Below are 13,393 nucleotides of genomic sequence, written 5' to 3'. Positions count from 1 at the left end.
TTCTTATTTTAAATTCATACCTAATTAAATTTTCAATTTATGTGAAGTTTGTGTCTTTATGTAATCTGCCAAGCTTTCAAAATCGGGTATATACTTGATAAGGCCAATAGTAAAGAATCTTCTGTAAGTCCGCAAGAGAACAGCGATTCTTCACATTTGTTTGTTTCAAATGCAAATACTATTTGTATAGATATGTGGAACCGAAACAGGAATTTAAAAGTTCACTGCATTTTTTTACATTTGGGTACTTTTCTCGAAAAACACATTTCCAAAAATCTTTTTCTGATGATCTGGCTTTTAGGAAGATATCATTTCACAATGTAATAATTTCATTTTCAAGTAATATTTTCTCCATGTGAAAATCTCAGTGAATTTTTCTGCAATCTGTTTTGTATCTAAGTCGACATTAAATGGATAAGAATTATATTGAACAATGTCTTCAACGGTTTTAAAATCACTGAATCTGGTTTCAAAATCATCCACAACTTTCTCAATTTCAGAAACATTTCTCACTATTAAATTCAAAAACAGGACATTTTTGCAAATGATCTTGCATATTTGCAAAATGATCGAAATTTTTTCCTTTTAGATCCTTAGCCTTTGCCAAAAATTGATATTTATACGCAGAAATACTACTAATCATATCATCCACATTTTTATTTTTTCCTTGTAATTCCAAATTCAGATTACTTAATTTACTGGTAAAATCTGCCAAAAAAAGCCATATTACACAACCACTCCGTATTTTGTAGCTACTGATAATCATCTGCCCAAAAAAAGTTTGATCAACAAATTTTTTAATTTCATTCAGCAAATTTCAAAATCTCTGTAGAGACTTACTCTGACTCAGCTACTTCACATCTGTGTGTAATATCAGATCTGGTTCTTTTTCATTGAGTTGCATTTTGAAAAGTCTCCTTTAAAGAGATTGTCCTCTGATGGAATTCACGATTTTGAAAGTTATGTCCATAACACTTTTAGTATTTAACCTTTTGCTGGCTAGCACTTGTTGGTGGATGATACAGCAGTAACAAAAAATATCTCGGAATTCGTCATTCTTTTGGCACAATGCGATGAATCCATTAAGATGCCCCATCATTTCTTTATATACGAGCTTAAAGAGTGGTAATTTAATTTTTTTTTCAATAAAATTTTGAATGCGGTAAACATATCAAGACCTCTAGTTATTTCTTTTAACGAAACTATACCCAGCAGTTCTTCTCTAGTGGCAGGATCATCGAAAACCATATGAATAAAAACAAGCAATTGAGCTGTATCACTGACGTCTAGATTCATCCAGTTGTAAAGAAAAGGACACAAAATTAGCAATATGAGCACACAATTGTTTGCTCACATTTTTACTCATTTTTTCGATGCATCGCATCACAGTATTTTGAGATAATTGCTGATCTTGAAGAGCACTTCTAATTTCATTTTTGTTCTTAAAATTTTCAAAAAGAGAATCTGTTATTTCTAAAAATGGAATGATGCAAACTATTTTATGACCATCATAAAATAGTTTGCATTTTTGCAAGAGGATGACTCACTTTAAATGTTACTGCTTTAGATTGTAAATTAGGTGTCATGAAGAAAATCCAATTGGTATTTACCATGGAGTGCATTGAAGTGCTTTTCTACTTTTCCTTTTTTGGGCATAGCCATGGAAGCATTGCAAATCAAACATGTTTCTTTTATCATTACAAAAAAAGTATTCTAGTTCCCACTCTTGATGAAAATGACACATTCTTTTTCGTAGTGTTCGTTTTAAATCAAATTAACGTATAAGTACTGTCCAGTTATTAATTTAGCTTACTGTCAGTACGCTAAATAACAATTCGACATATACACTATGCTCTCCACAATGTAACTGCATGAATTTTCACTAGACAAGCCTGGCGGCTGCGCAGTGACAAGAGTAGTCACGTGGTTCGACAGATTTTAATAAGTGAAGTGTATGCAGTGGAGCACTTAATAATAACATTTAGATTTAGACTAATCTATTTATTATTATTACTATTAGCCACATGATACAAGGAAGCCTGAGGCTTCTGCTGCACCAACCAAAAAAGAAAAAAATTTCTAAATTACCCTGTGTGAGAGAGAGAGAGAGAGAGAGAGATAGTCAGAAATAGAAGGGAATCACCAAGAAAGGGAAAAATGATGATATCCAGCTCAGGACACTGGGTGTGTGCCAAGCACATGCTCACCAGATGTGAGCCCCTGGGGATATTTTTTATATATATTTAAAATTCATCGTGATCGACTTGTTGGCCACCCCTGCTGTATTCCATTGAAGATGCAAAATTAATTGGAAGAGCCACTGGATCGTATACCTATAGTTCTCGCTGGTGATTTCAGTCTAGAATTAAATTCTGAGGCTGGAGAGAAGTTTTGTTAATTGTCTTCAATTTAAATATTAAGTGAAATACTTTAGTAAATACTACACGTAATGGAATTACAATCGATGCAGTATTCACTCGGGAATTAAAATCATTTGAGTGTCAAAATTATATCTTATTTCAATTACCATAGACCAATAATTTTAATATTATTATAATTTTATTAATGTACTAGTGTACAATGAAATAATATACGAATTATTTCATTGTACACTAGTACAATGAAAAATTCCATTAATTGTATTTCATTATATAATATTGGTGTAAATACACCATTAGTTTACCCACAAGTTTAACTACATAAGCAGTGTAAAAGCATTATTTGATTTTATCTCACATTGTGTATACTTTCACAATGAGATACCAGGTATTGCTCTACTTCGAATAAACAACGCTTCTCTAATAGAGGAGACTACTGTTATTTATTCTCAGTGGGCACCACCACCCAGATGCTTCGGAGCTTGTTGGCTCACTCATCGGTGGGAGGGCAGGTACCATGGTAATGCTAACATGCCATCACGGTGGAGAAGTTAATTCCCCAATATGAGAGATGCCAAATGGTGCAGGTAATAATAATATTTTGAAGACTAAACGTGCAAGGCATAATATGATATGGGTAGAAATAAACTATAAATTACACCATAGTTTACCCATAAGTTTAACTACATAAGTAGTGTAAAAGCATCGTTTCATTTTATGTCATATTGTGGCTACCTTCACGAGATACCAATATTATATAGTTAATTTCAACCCATAACATATTATGAATTGCACATTTAGTCTTCAAAATTGTATTTCATTGTACTGAAATTATTTTTTAAATAAAAATAATGCCGTAATACTTTTTTATTTATTTTACTGTACCAGTTTCATAATGAGTTCCTGCAGTAAAGATGTTTTTAACAGCTGACACTATGACATTATCAGTGACACTATCTGCAATTCTGCCCAGACACAATAGGAGGGAGTATATAATGAGAGCTTTGTCAATCAATTTGGCGCTGGAGAGACTGTGCAGGGCTCAAGGGATAGAATTTTTTTCAGCCTAGCTTGTGCTTGCTGAGAGACTGCTTCTACAGGGATGGAATACACTTAAATAGAAAGGGTGCAAGAATATTTGCTGATGCTAAGGGTAATTAAGGGTAAGTTGCTACAATGGATAAATGGATGGTTGAGTGGGAGACGACAGAGAGTGGAAATCAATGGACACTGCTCTTCGTGGACAAATGTTATTAGGGGAGTTCCCCAGGGTTTGGTGTTGGGCCCATTGTTGTTTTGTATATTTATCAATGATACTGATGAAGGTATATCAGGTTTAATGTCCAAGTTTGCAGATGATACAAAGGTTGGCAGGGCTGTTAATGACAGTATACTACTCCAACTGGATCTAGATAAGTTGCTCAACCCTGGGGTGGGAGGGATTCACATCTGGTGAGTATGAGCTTGGCACATACGGGGTCCTGAGCTGGATATCATCATTCTTCTCTTTCTTGGTGATTCTCTTCTACTTTTGTCTCTCTCTCTCTCTCTCTCTCTCTCTCTCTCTCAGGGTAACTCGGGAATTTTTTTTTTTTTCCTGGTGCAGCATAAGCCTCAGGCTTCCTTGCACCATATGGCTATTAATAATAATAATAAATGGGCTGAGAAGTGGCAACTGAAGTTTAACACTGACAAATGTAAACTATTGCATATGGGTAGCAATAACCGAAGAGAAAAGTACCAACTGTGTGGCACTACACTGAGGGAAGTGGAAAGTGAAAAAGACCTGGGAATAATTGTGCAGTCAAATATGAAGTTCGCTGAGTAGTTTAAACAGGCTGCCAGGGCAGGTCATGGAGTCTTGTCAATGATATATAGGAATTTTGCTAGCAGGGACAGGGAGGTGATTATTCCGTTATACAAGGTAATGGTCAGGTCACACCTTGAGTACTGTGTACGGGTCTGGAGGCCTCATTTTAGGATGTAGAGTTGCTAGAATGAGTACAAAGAAGGGCAACAAGATTGGTGTGGGGCTCAAAGGGATGCTCTTACCAAGAAAGGCTTAAGTTCTGCAAATTGCAGTGCCTGGAGAGTAGGCACCTGCAAGGTGATCTGATTGAGGTAAGGTCTTGAATGGGTTGAAAAAGCTGAATGCTGATGGGATTCTTCCTCTTGTTTGGATTAAGAACATGAGGGGGGGCACTGTTTCAAATTGAGGAAAGACAACTGTAGAACAGATGTGAGGAAATCTGTCTTTAGCCAGCGGGTAGTTGATTGGTGAAACAGACTTCCATCTTTTGTTGTGGACAGGCATTTGGAACGAATGGAGGGGTGAAATGGGAGGGTTATTATTATTATTATTTTTTTTTTTTGGCTGATGCTGCATAAGCTTGCTTTCTTGCATTGTATGCCTCTACTAATGCTAATGCTATCAGTCTCAGAGTAGAGCAGCAGAAACTCATTATGTACCTGGTACATAATGAAGCTTAAGGCTTATACTGCGCTGGCCTTTTTTTAGGCCAGCGCAGTATAAGCCTTAAGCTTCCTCGCACCATATGGCCATTATTAATTTTTTTTTTATGAAAACCCCAAACACGAAAGGTATCAAAACCTATAGTACTTAGTACCGTGCATGGGTTGAAGAAGATGTATGGGGGGAGGGGGATGCCGGAAACTTTGCTCTAGAGACTAAACATGGGTTTCATCACTTCAAGAGTCCAATAAGAAAAGTGGTGGTATTTCACCGGTTGATGAAAGTCATCTACCACCTCATGCAATACTAAGTGAAATAACTAATTTGCACAAGAAATCACTTGGGCACCATCGTTTAGCACTTGGGCTCTTGCTAGGATGAAATTTAATATTACAGCATATGAAACTTATGTCTCATTCTGTTTATTATTTTTTTTAAATAAAAAATAAACAAATTTGCAAAAGTAATTTATAAACTTTTTATATGGAAAGGATATTATTTCTGTTGCAATATCATGAGTGCATTGCAACATCATCAAAATTGACTATGACAACTTTTGTCCTTTATGAGAATGAAAATATTGATTTAATTGAGTATCTCATTAAATTTAACTGATATTTAGTTGCTAATACTGTATTCAATTTGCATCACTTACCATCAGAATAAAACTGGAAAGATTCATGGCTAGCATCAATAGCTACAGAAATGGGACCTACTGTTGCAACAGCTTCTTGTAATTTATGTTCTTTGCCACTTGGTATGTCAATAAACCCAGAAACAGTAGCTCCAACTGAGCTCTTATGGAAATGGCATTTCCCTTCCTGTATTTGTAATATTGAAATTTTCATACTGATTATTAAAGAAGCCCACATAAACCTTCATAAGTAACTTTTACAAGCACTGGAAAACAAATTTAAAATAAATTTACATTTCCAAAAACAATTGCTTATATATTCCCCATCCCAATGATTAATGGGAATATTCTTGTCAAATAATAAAGTAAATTGCTCTGACTTATGTAGTCACAGTGGAGTATAAAGAGAGTATGATTATGTAACTGAAACTAAAATACCAACTGTTTTCATATTTTATACCTGAAAAATATACAATAAACCTACATAATAAATAAATGCAAAGTAGTATATAATGTAATCTTTTATTTCCTGAAAAACCACCTGCAAAATTAAAAAAATATTTTGATACTTTTTGGATTTTATATCCTCAAAAATAAAAAAATACAAGAATTCACCCCAACAAATGTGTTAGTTGTCTGATGACACCAGGGGGTTTCCCCATCCCCGCATTGTATTCTTTGTAAGTGACACAGAACTCTGTGGAGGCCAGCGATTTAAAAAGTGTGTGGGAGGGGGGGGTTGGCTTTTTGCGTAGTGTTATGTTCTATTGTTTCTCTTACCATTTAGCCACTGGCCCCTATTGAGACCCACCGCTGCCCACACTTTGCCAGGAGGGATCATGCACCCAGTAGATTATTTAAGTACTCTGGCAGGCTCCACCACCTAATTTCCAAGAATTTCAGTGGCAAGACCTGTATAAATAAAAGGGGGGGGATGAACACCACAATCTGAAAAGGCCGAAAGAGGTTTATGAGAAAGCAGTTGAATTAGTAATAGTAGTAGTAGCAGCAGCATGTGATGCAAGAAAGCATGTGTATGAGCTTATGCAGCATCAGCCAAAAAAAAAAATCACACCATTCCCTCCAAATGCCTGTCCAATTCCTCCTTAAATATATTCTACCTATCAACTTCCACAACGACAGATAGCCGACCGGGCTAGCCGGGTGGGTAAAGTGCCTGCCTAGCAACCCAAAAGGTCGCAGGTTCGAATCCTGCCTCAGGCTTGGATCAAAATACTTCAAAAACCTTGGGAGGTGCATTATGGCCACAGAAGCCGATGCGCCAACAACTACCAAAAAAAAAAAAAAAAAGAAAACAACGACAGATGAAAGTTTGTTCCAGCAATTAACCACCTGCTGGCTAAAGACAAATTTCCGCACGTCTATTCTACATCTGTCTTTTCTTAATTTGAATTTATGTCCCCTTAGGTTTGTAATCTGAACAAGTGGAAGGATCCCATCAGAATTCAGCGTGATCAACCCATTCAAGGCCTTATACACCTCAATCAGATCACCGCGCAGGTGCCTAGTCTCCAGCCACTGCAATTTGCAGAACTTAAGCCTCTCTTGGTAAGAGGATCCCTTCATTACCCTCACCAATCTTGTTGCCCTTCTCTGTACATGCTCAAGTAAATCTACATCCTTCCTAAAATGAGGCTTCATAACCTGTACATAGTACTCAAAGCTTGGCCTGACCATTGCCTTATACAGAGGAATAATCACCTCCTTTTCCCTGCTAGCAAAATTCCTATATATCATTGACAAAACCCCATGACCTGCCCTGGCGGCCCGTCTGCATTGCTCAGAAAACTTCATATCTGCCTGCACAATTACTCCCAGGTCTTTTTCATTTTCTACCAACCTTAAGTGTAGTACCACACAGTTGGAACGTTTCTCTGGGGTTACTTCTACCCATATGCAGTACTTTGCATTTGTCAAGGTTAAACTTCATTTGCCACTTCTTAGCCCATCTGCCCAAATTATCTGGATCCTGTTGCAGTAGCACACTGCCATTACTGTCATTAACAACCCTGCCAACCTTTGTATCATCTGCAAACTTCGACATTTAGCCTGATATACCTTCATTAATATCACTGATAAATATACAAAACAACAGTGGACCCAACACCGAACCCTGTGGGACTCCACTAATAACATTAGTCCACGAAGAGCAGCACCCATTGATTACCACCCTCTATCTTCTCCCACTTAACCATTCTTTTATCCATTGTAGCAACTTACCCTTAATACCATTCTGCTCCAATTTGTACAATAGTCTTTCATGCGCAATAGTGTCAAAAGCTTTCCTGAAATCCAAATATATGATTTCAAAATTATTTTTTGCATCCAGTTCCTTTGTAACCACATCATAATATCCTATCAAATTTGTCAGACAAGACTTTCCCTTAACAAACCCATGCTGTGTCTGAATTATTGCTGCAGTCTTGTCTAGATGATCCTGCAATGCATCTTTAACCAGTGACTCCATTATTTTACCCGGAACAGAAGTTAAACTAACTGGTCTGTAATTACTCGTGTCACCCTTCGATCCCCCTTTGTGAATTGGGGATACATTTGCACATCTCCAGTGCGTGGGAACCTCCCCTGAGTCCAAGGATGCTCTCATAATTACGGCTAAGGGTTTGCTTAGTTGCTTTGCCACCTCCTTTAATATAACTGGATAGATCCCATCCACCCCAGGTGCTTTTCTTATGTTTAACTTCAACAATTTCTCCTCCACTTTGCTCTCAGTTATTACAAAATCATTAAGTATCCTGCTACAATTTGATAACCTTCTGCCATTTTCAAACCTTAATAATTCCTCATGTGTGAATGTAGATGCAAAATACTCATTCAGTTTGTTTGCTATCTGAGCAGGATCATCAATAGTCGAACCATCGATGTCAAGTGGACCAATCAGATTCATCCCCTTCCGTTTGAGTTTATATAAGTAAAGAAATCCTTGCTGTTTTTCTTAGCATCTTTTACCAAGGATTTCTTGTAATCTGCCTTCGCCTGCCTAACCTCCTTTGTGAACTGATTAGAGACTAATTTATATCTGCCATAGGCTTCTGAGTCGCTTGATAATTTATATGCATCCCATGCATTTTTCTTCTCTGTTACGAGTCTCATTAGTTCATTTGATAACCATTTAGGTCTAAACCTTAAACAATATTTCTTAATAGGTATGAAACTTTTAGTAGCATCCACGATTAATTCCTTGAATGCTTCCCACTTAGAATTTACTGTTGGTAACATCGTCTGTTTATCCCACTGTACAGAATTTAAAAACTTTCTGAGACCACTGTACTCACCTTTACGGAAGCAAAAACCCTTTCCTTTACCCCTGATGGTAATTATAACTTTAAGTAAATCCCACATCAGTACACTGTGATCATTGCCACCTAGTGGTTCCTTTATCTGCAAATTCTTAATACACGAATGATCACTGCTGATAACCAGATCAAGAGTATTACTCTCTCTGGTTGCCTCTCGATCATGCTGCTGCAGAAAACAATCATCCAATAAATCCACAAAAGTCTGACTAGTGTGTGAGTGACCAACCCACAAGTTCCAGTCAATATCTGGGAAGTTAAATCCCCCATTATAAGACATTCTGATTTACTAGCCCACTCTATTTCTCTGTATAATTGTTCATTGTACTCATTCGAGTCATTAGGCCTATAACACACTCCTACTCTTAATTTTGCTTTCGCAGTGCTTATGTCACACCAAACTGACTGAACAGTGCACTGTTCATCTATATCAACTGGGTGCACTTCTTTTGATTTTATGTTGTTCTTAATTAACAGCATAACACCTCCTCCCTTTCTATCCTTTCTGTATACACATTGTACTCCCCAAATTCCAGTTCTGCATTCCTTATATCTGTGTGACACCAAGTCTCTGATATCCCAACAATATCTCCCTTTGATGTCTTGACCAACACTTCAAATCCATCAAATTTATTTACTATACTTCTAGCATTGGTATACATGCTCCTATTCCTAGTTACCCTAACACATCCCATATACCCACCTATTTCAGGATGACTGCCATCCGTCCCTGAAATCCCCAACACCCCTCGCTCCTTATTCTGATAGAAGTTGTGCAAGAATCACCTTCACCTCTGCCTACGGTAATGTTAAACTATTAGTCCTTGTATCCCCCCAAGCTATCAGTTTTCCGACCCACCTAACACTGCCTCGATAGTATCAGCAAATATTCTTGCACCCTTTCTATTTAAGTGTATCCCATCCCTGTAGAAGCAGTCTCTCCTGTTTACAAGTACAGACCAGGCTGAAAAAAATTCTATCCCTTGAGCCTTGCACAATCTTTCCAGGGCCGAATTGATCGACAAGGCTCTCATCATATACTCCCTCCTATCGTGTCTGGGCAGAATTGCAGACACTTTCTAATTCAACCCTAATTCTTGGCTTTTGTTCGACAGTGACCTGTACTTGTTAAGTAATTCTGCCGATGTTTGTTTGGTTTTTAGGAGCATTAGCAACTAAGGCCATATTGCTCGGGGATATGCGGTGGTCATTCCCTGACCTTTCCGCATCCTCTGTATTTGGTGGTGACGGGCTCGAACCCCGGTCTAATCAAGAAGCGTGTGCTATGCACTGCTGCTCCTTCCCACCTGGCTACGGAGGCGCCTACTGCCGATCTCCTACTCTTAATATCATTAGTGCCAAAGTGTACAACTATATTACCTTTTGTGCTCTTAAAAGATGATATCCGCTCTACAGTGTCATCAACCTTTGCCCTTGGCAAACATACCCTAGTCCTGTTCCACCTATCCATTTTACAAAGCATGTTACCCGTTTCCCTGACAATAGAGTCACCAACAACTACTAGGTCCTGTGGGGGTTGCCGCTGTGTTGCGTGATAACGAAGTCCAAGCTCTGGCTTTGATGTGGGCAGCTGAGAGCTTGATGGGCTCCTCAATTTAGATCTTCCGAGGGCATCCACCCTGTCCTTCAAACTCTCATATAGGCCAATAATAACGCTGAGTTATCGCCTGATTTCCTTACATCGCGCACACACAAAGACATCCCCCATGGCAATATCATGTTCCATTCCAGAGAGTTCAACAAACATTTCACAAGTTGCACATTTTTTTAGGCTGTGATGCGTTGGAGAATCGCCCCCCCTCAGTTCTCCCCCGAGTCACAGCACTCCTGGCACTTTGTGCCCGTTGCTTTGATGCTCTAGTTTGGGGCATGCTATTTTAAATTAATAAGATCAAAAAAAATTAAATTAATTAAATGTCAATACTACGCTATCTAATAGAAACAGTGAAGCATATTACTCTATATAATTATGTGTTAGAGCTACCTAGCTGCCTCAACTAAAAATTTGAATTCCCTACCACTATATACAAAAACAATGGCTGCAAGATTCGAATGAAACAACGGTTCTATGTGTATCAAGCAGTAATCCACAAAAACTCTATCTAAATTAAAATAAAAATAACCAGCGTAACTATATAAGATTACGTATTAAGTACAATATAAAATAACAATTATGCAAATAAAAAGGCAAACACTTATCGCTTTTTCGGAGCCTGTAACTCACAGCTGTAATTTTTAAAGAGAGTCAGCACCCTCTCTTTTTTAACACTGATTTGAATTTGGCAGCATTGTTAGGGGTGTACTCGGTCAGTTTAGTTAGAGTGGGTTGGGGACTGGGGTAAACAAGTAGAAGGATGGGAACAACAGAGTAGGCATCCCCAAAGAAGTCAGTGGAGATAAGCCCCACCAAGGGAAGTATGGGGGAGGCAGAAGGGGAGGAGACAGAGACCTGTCTCCTAACTTCCCTGCTTGGGGATGGGGTTTTAAAGGGAACCGGGTTAGAGTACCCAGTTCATATTGTCAAATGGCATGTTGGCAGCAAAGCTGCAGTATGTCTTCATCAGTGATAGTTGTCAAGTCCATGTCTTGTTGAATCCGGTAGGAAGGTCAAACTGCCCATCCCGCTCTGGGGGTGGGATATGTTAGCTGGCAGTGGGGAACACACCAGGCGAGAGGGGTAGACATTTACTTTGTTCATAATCTGCATTTTCACTCTACCTCCATTTTATTTTTATACTTTAGAATATATATATTGTTGTTTTTTTTTTTTTTTTTTTTTGTTAGTTTATATATTATATATATACAGTAAACCCCCGCTATTCGCGGTATCTGTATTCGCGGTTTCGCGTATTCGCGATCGCCGATTTAATATAAAATGAAACCTAAAAAAATGTGAATTTTAAAACGCCGTGAATATTTTCCGCCATAAAAAACATGGGCGTGGCTAATATTATCTTCGCCGGTCAAAACAGCGCTCAGTGGGTGGGGGGAGAGGGGTGAAAAAATCGCGAGCGTGGATGTTTCTCGCTAATCCTTGTTCAGTATGTGTTAGTCATGGAAGGTTTCGTCGTTTGATTTTAATTTATATGTTTATAAACTGAATAAATTTATCAATTTATAAATTAATATGCTTACAAAAATGATAACTCTACCGTTTTGCAGTGTAAAACAGACTTTTTCGAGCGTGTTAACGGAAGAAAGTGACTTTATTGTGGTCAAGTTCTTTCTAACCCCTACAAAAATATGGCTACGAATAAAAAGAGAAATGTGAAAATATCAAAGAAGGTGATGACACTAGCGAATAAAATTGAGTTATTAGACGAAATTTCTAATGGTGAAAGTGTCTCCTCAGTGGCAAAACATTATAAAATCAATGAGTCAACAGTACGATCAATCAAGAAATCGGAAGAAAAAATCTGCCGTAGTGTCCGTGAAACCGCGCTAATTGCTTCAAAAATTTGCTCTGTAACTCGTGATGTTAAATTAGGAAAAATGGAAAAGGCTTTAAATCTGTGGATAGAAGACCGAACTCAAAATAAAATTCCGTTAAGTTCACTCATCATTCGTGAAAAGGCAAAACTCTTTTATCAACACTATTCAGCGAAACTGGTGATAGGACTGGCAGGATAAGGTTTTTAGCTAGAAAAGGCGCTGCTGGTTTGAAATTTCTAATAACTATTACATTTAATATTAAATTGTTTCTTATTTTCATTTCGATGCCATATGCTTGCATTTCACTATGTACTGCCTATGTACATAGTCATATTATGAAGGTACATATAATACATACATAGACAAAATTTTTGACTAGTTTTTCTTATATATTTCATACTTTGGAACGGAACCCCTTTATTACTATGGGAGCCATAACTCAGTATTCGCGTTTTCGGTATTCGCGACATTTCTCAGGAACGTAACCCCCGTGAATAGCGAGGGTTTACTGTATATATATATATTTATATTAGTGATAAAAAAGAAAGTTAATAGCTATAATGACAGCAACTGTAACTAATATTTATGAGTCAATGTAGTTGCAAGCAATCATGCAATACACCCATAATGTACATAAAATATTAAGGATAATAGAAAATGATAGAAAAAGTAAATCAATCAAATAATACTTTCAGGGACTTGAGGGCGCTGGCTTTCACATTATGGATATATAATCACACGTGTGCTACCATGTGGTCTTTACTTTCTGCAGTCGCTTGGTGGTAAGATTATTGCTATCTCTTAAGCATTGTTTCTGGTAGGAAATAGCCATTCCTTTGTTCGCTAAGTTCATAAGTTTTTACTTATATTATCCAAAATTCAAGAATTAAACTTATGATATACCAGGATCCCTTTCTATAAGGGACGGGAAGTTACGCTCCCGGTATTATCCTACGTACATTATTTTAAGCCTTTTCTTTACTTTTAGCTATATACTATCTAATCCTAGTTTTCTTACCTTATGAACTATTAGAGTAATTCGAGGGGGATTGAGGTACTGATACTATACTTTAACCTTTCTTCCATTCTCCTTATGTTAGCTATTGCTTCTTTTGACGTA

The 13,393-nt window shown here is 37.5% G+C and overlaps 1 protein-coding gene across 2 annotated transcripts in view; it reads right to left on the bottom strand.

The window, feature by feature from the left end:
• The window catches only part of LOC150088237 (procathepsin L-like), a 171,509-nt gene that overhangs the window by 33,467 nt on the left and 124,649 nt on the right, over positions 1 to 13,393 (bottom strand). For both annotated transcript variants that reach the window (XM_090369398.1, XM_090369399.1), the window contains exon 6: positions 5,507 to 5,672. In XM_090369398.1, coding sequence (XP_090225524.1) covers positions 5,507 to 5,672 — 166 coding nt within the window. The remainder of the gene's footprint in view (positions 1 to 5,506; positions 5,673 to 13,393) is intronic.

Source organism: Mastigoproctus giganteus, chromosome 3 (assembly GCF_048544385.1).
Source record: "Mastigoproctus giganteus isolate SK-2022 chromosome 3, ASM4854438v1, whole genome shotgun sequence".
NCBI classification, from domain to species: Eukaryota; Metazoa; Arthropoda; class Arachnida; order Uropygi; family Thelyphonidae; genus Mastigoproctus; species Mastigoproctus giganteus.
Note: the sequence above shows the minus strand (reverse complement) of the source record. Positions and strands in the feature narration are given on the sequence as shown.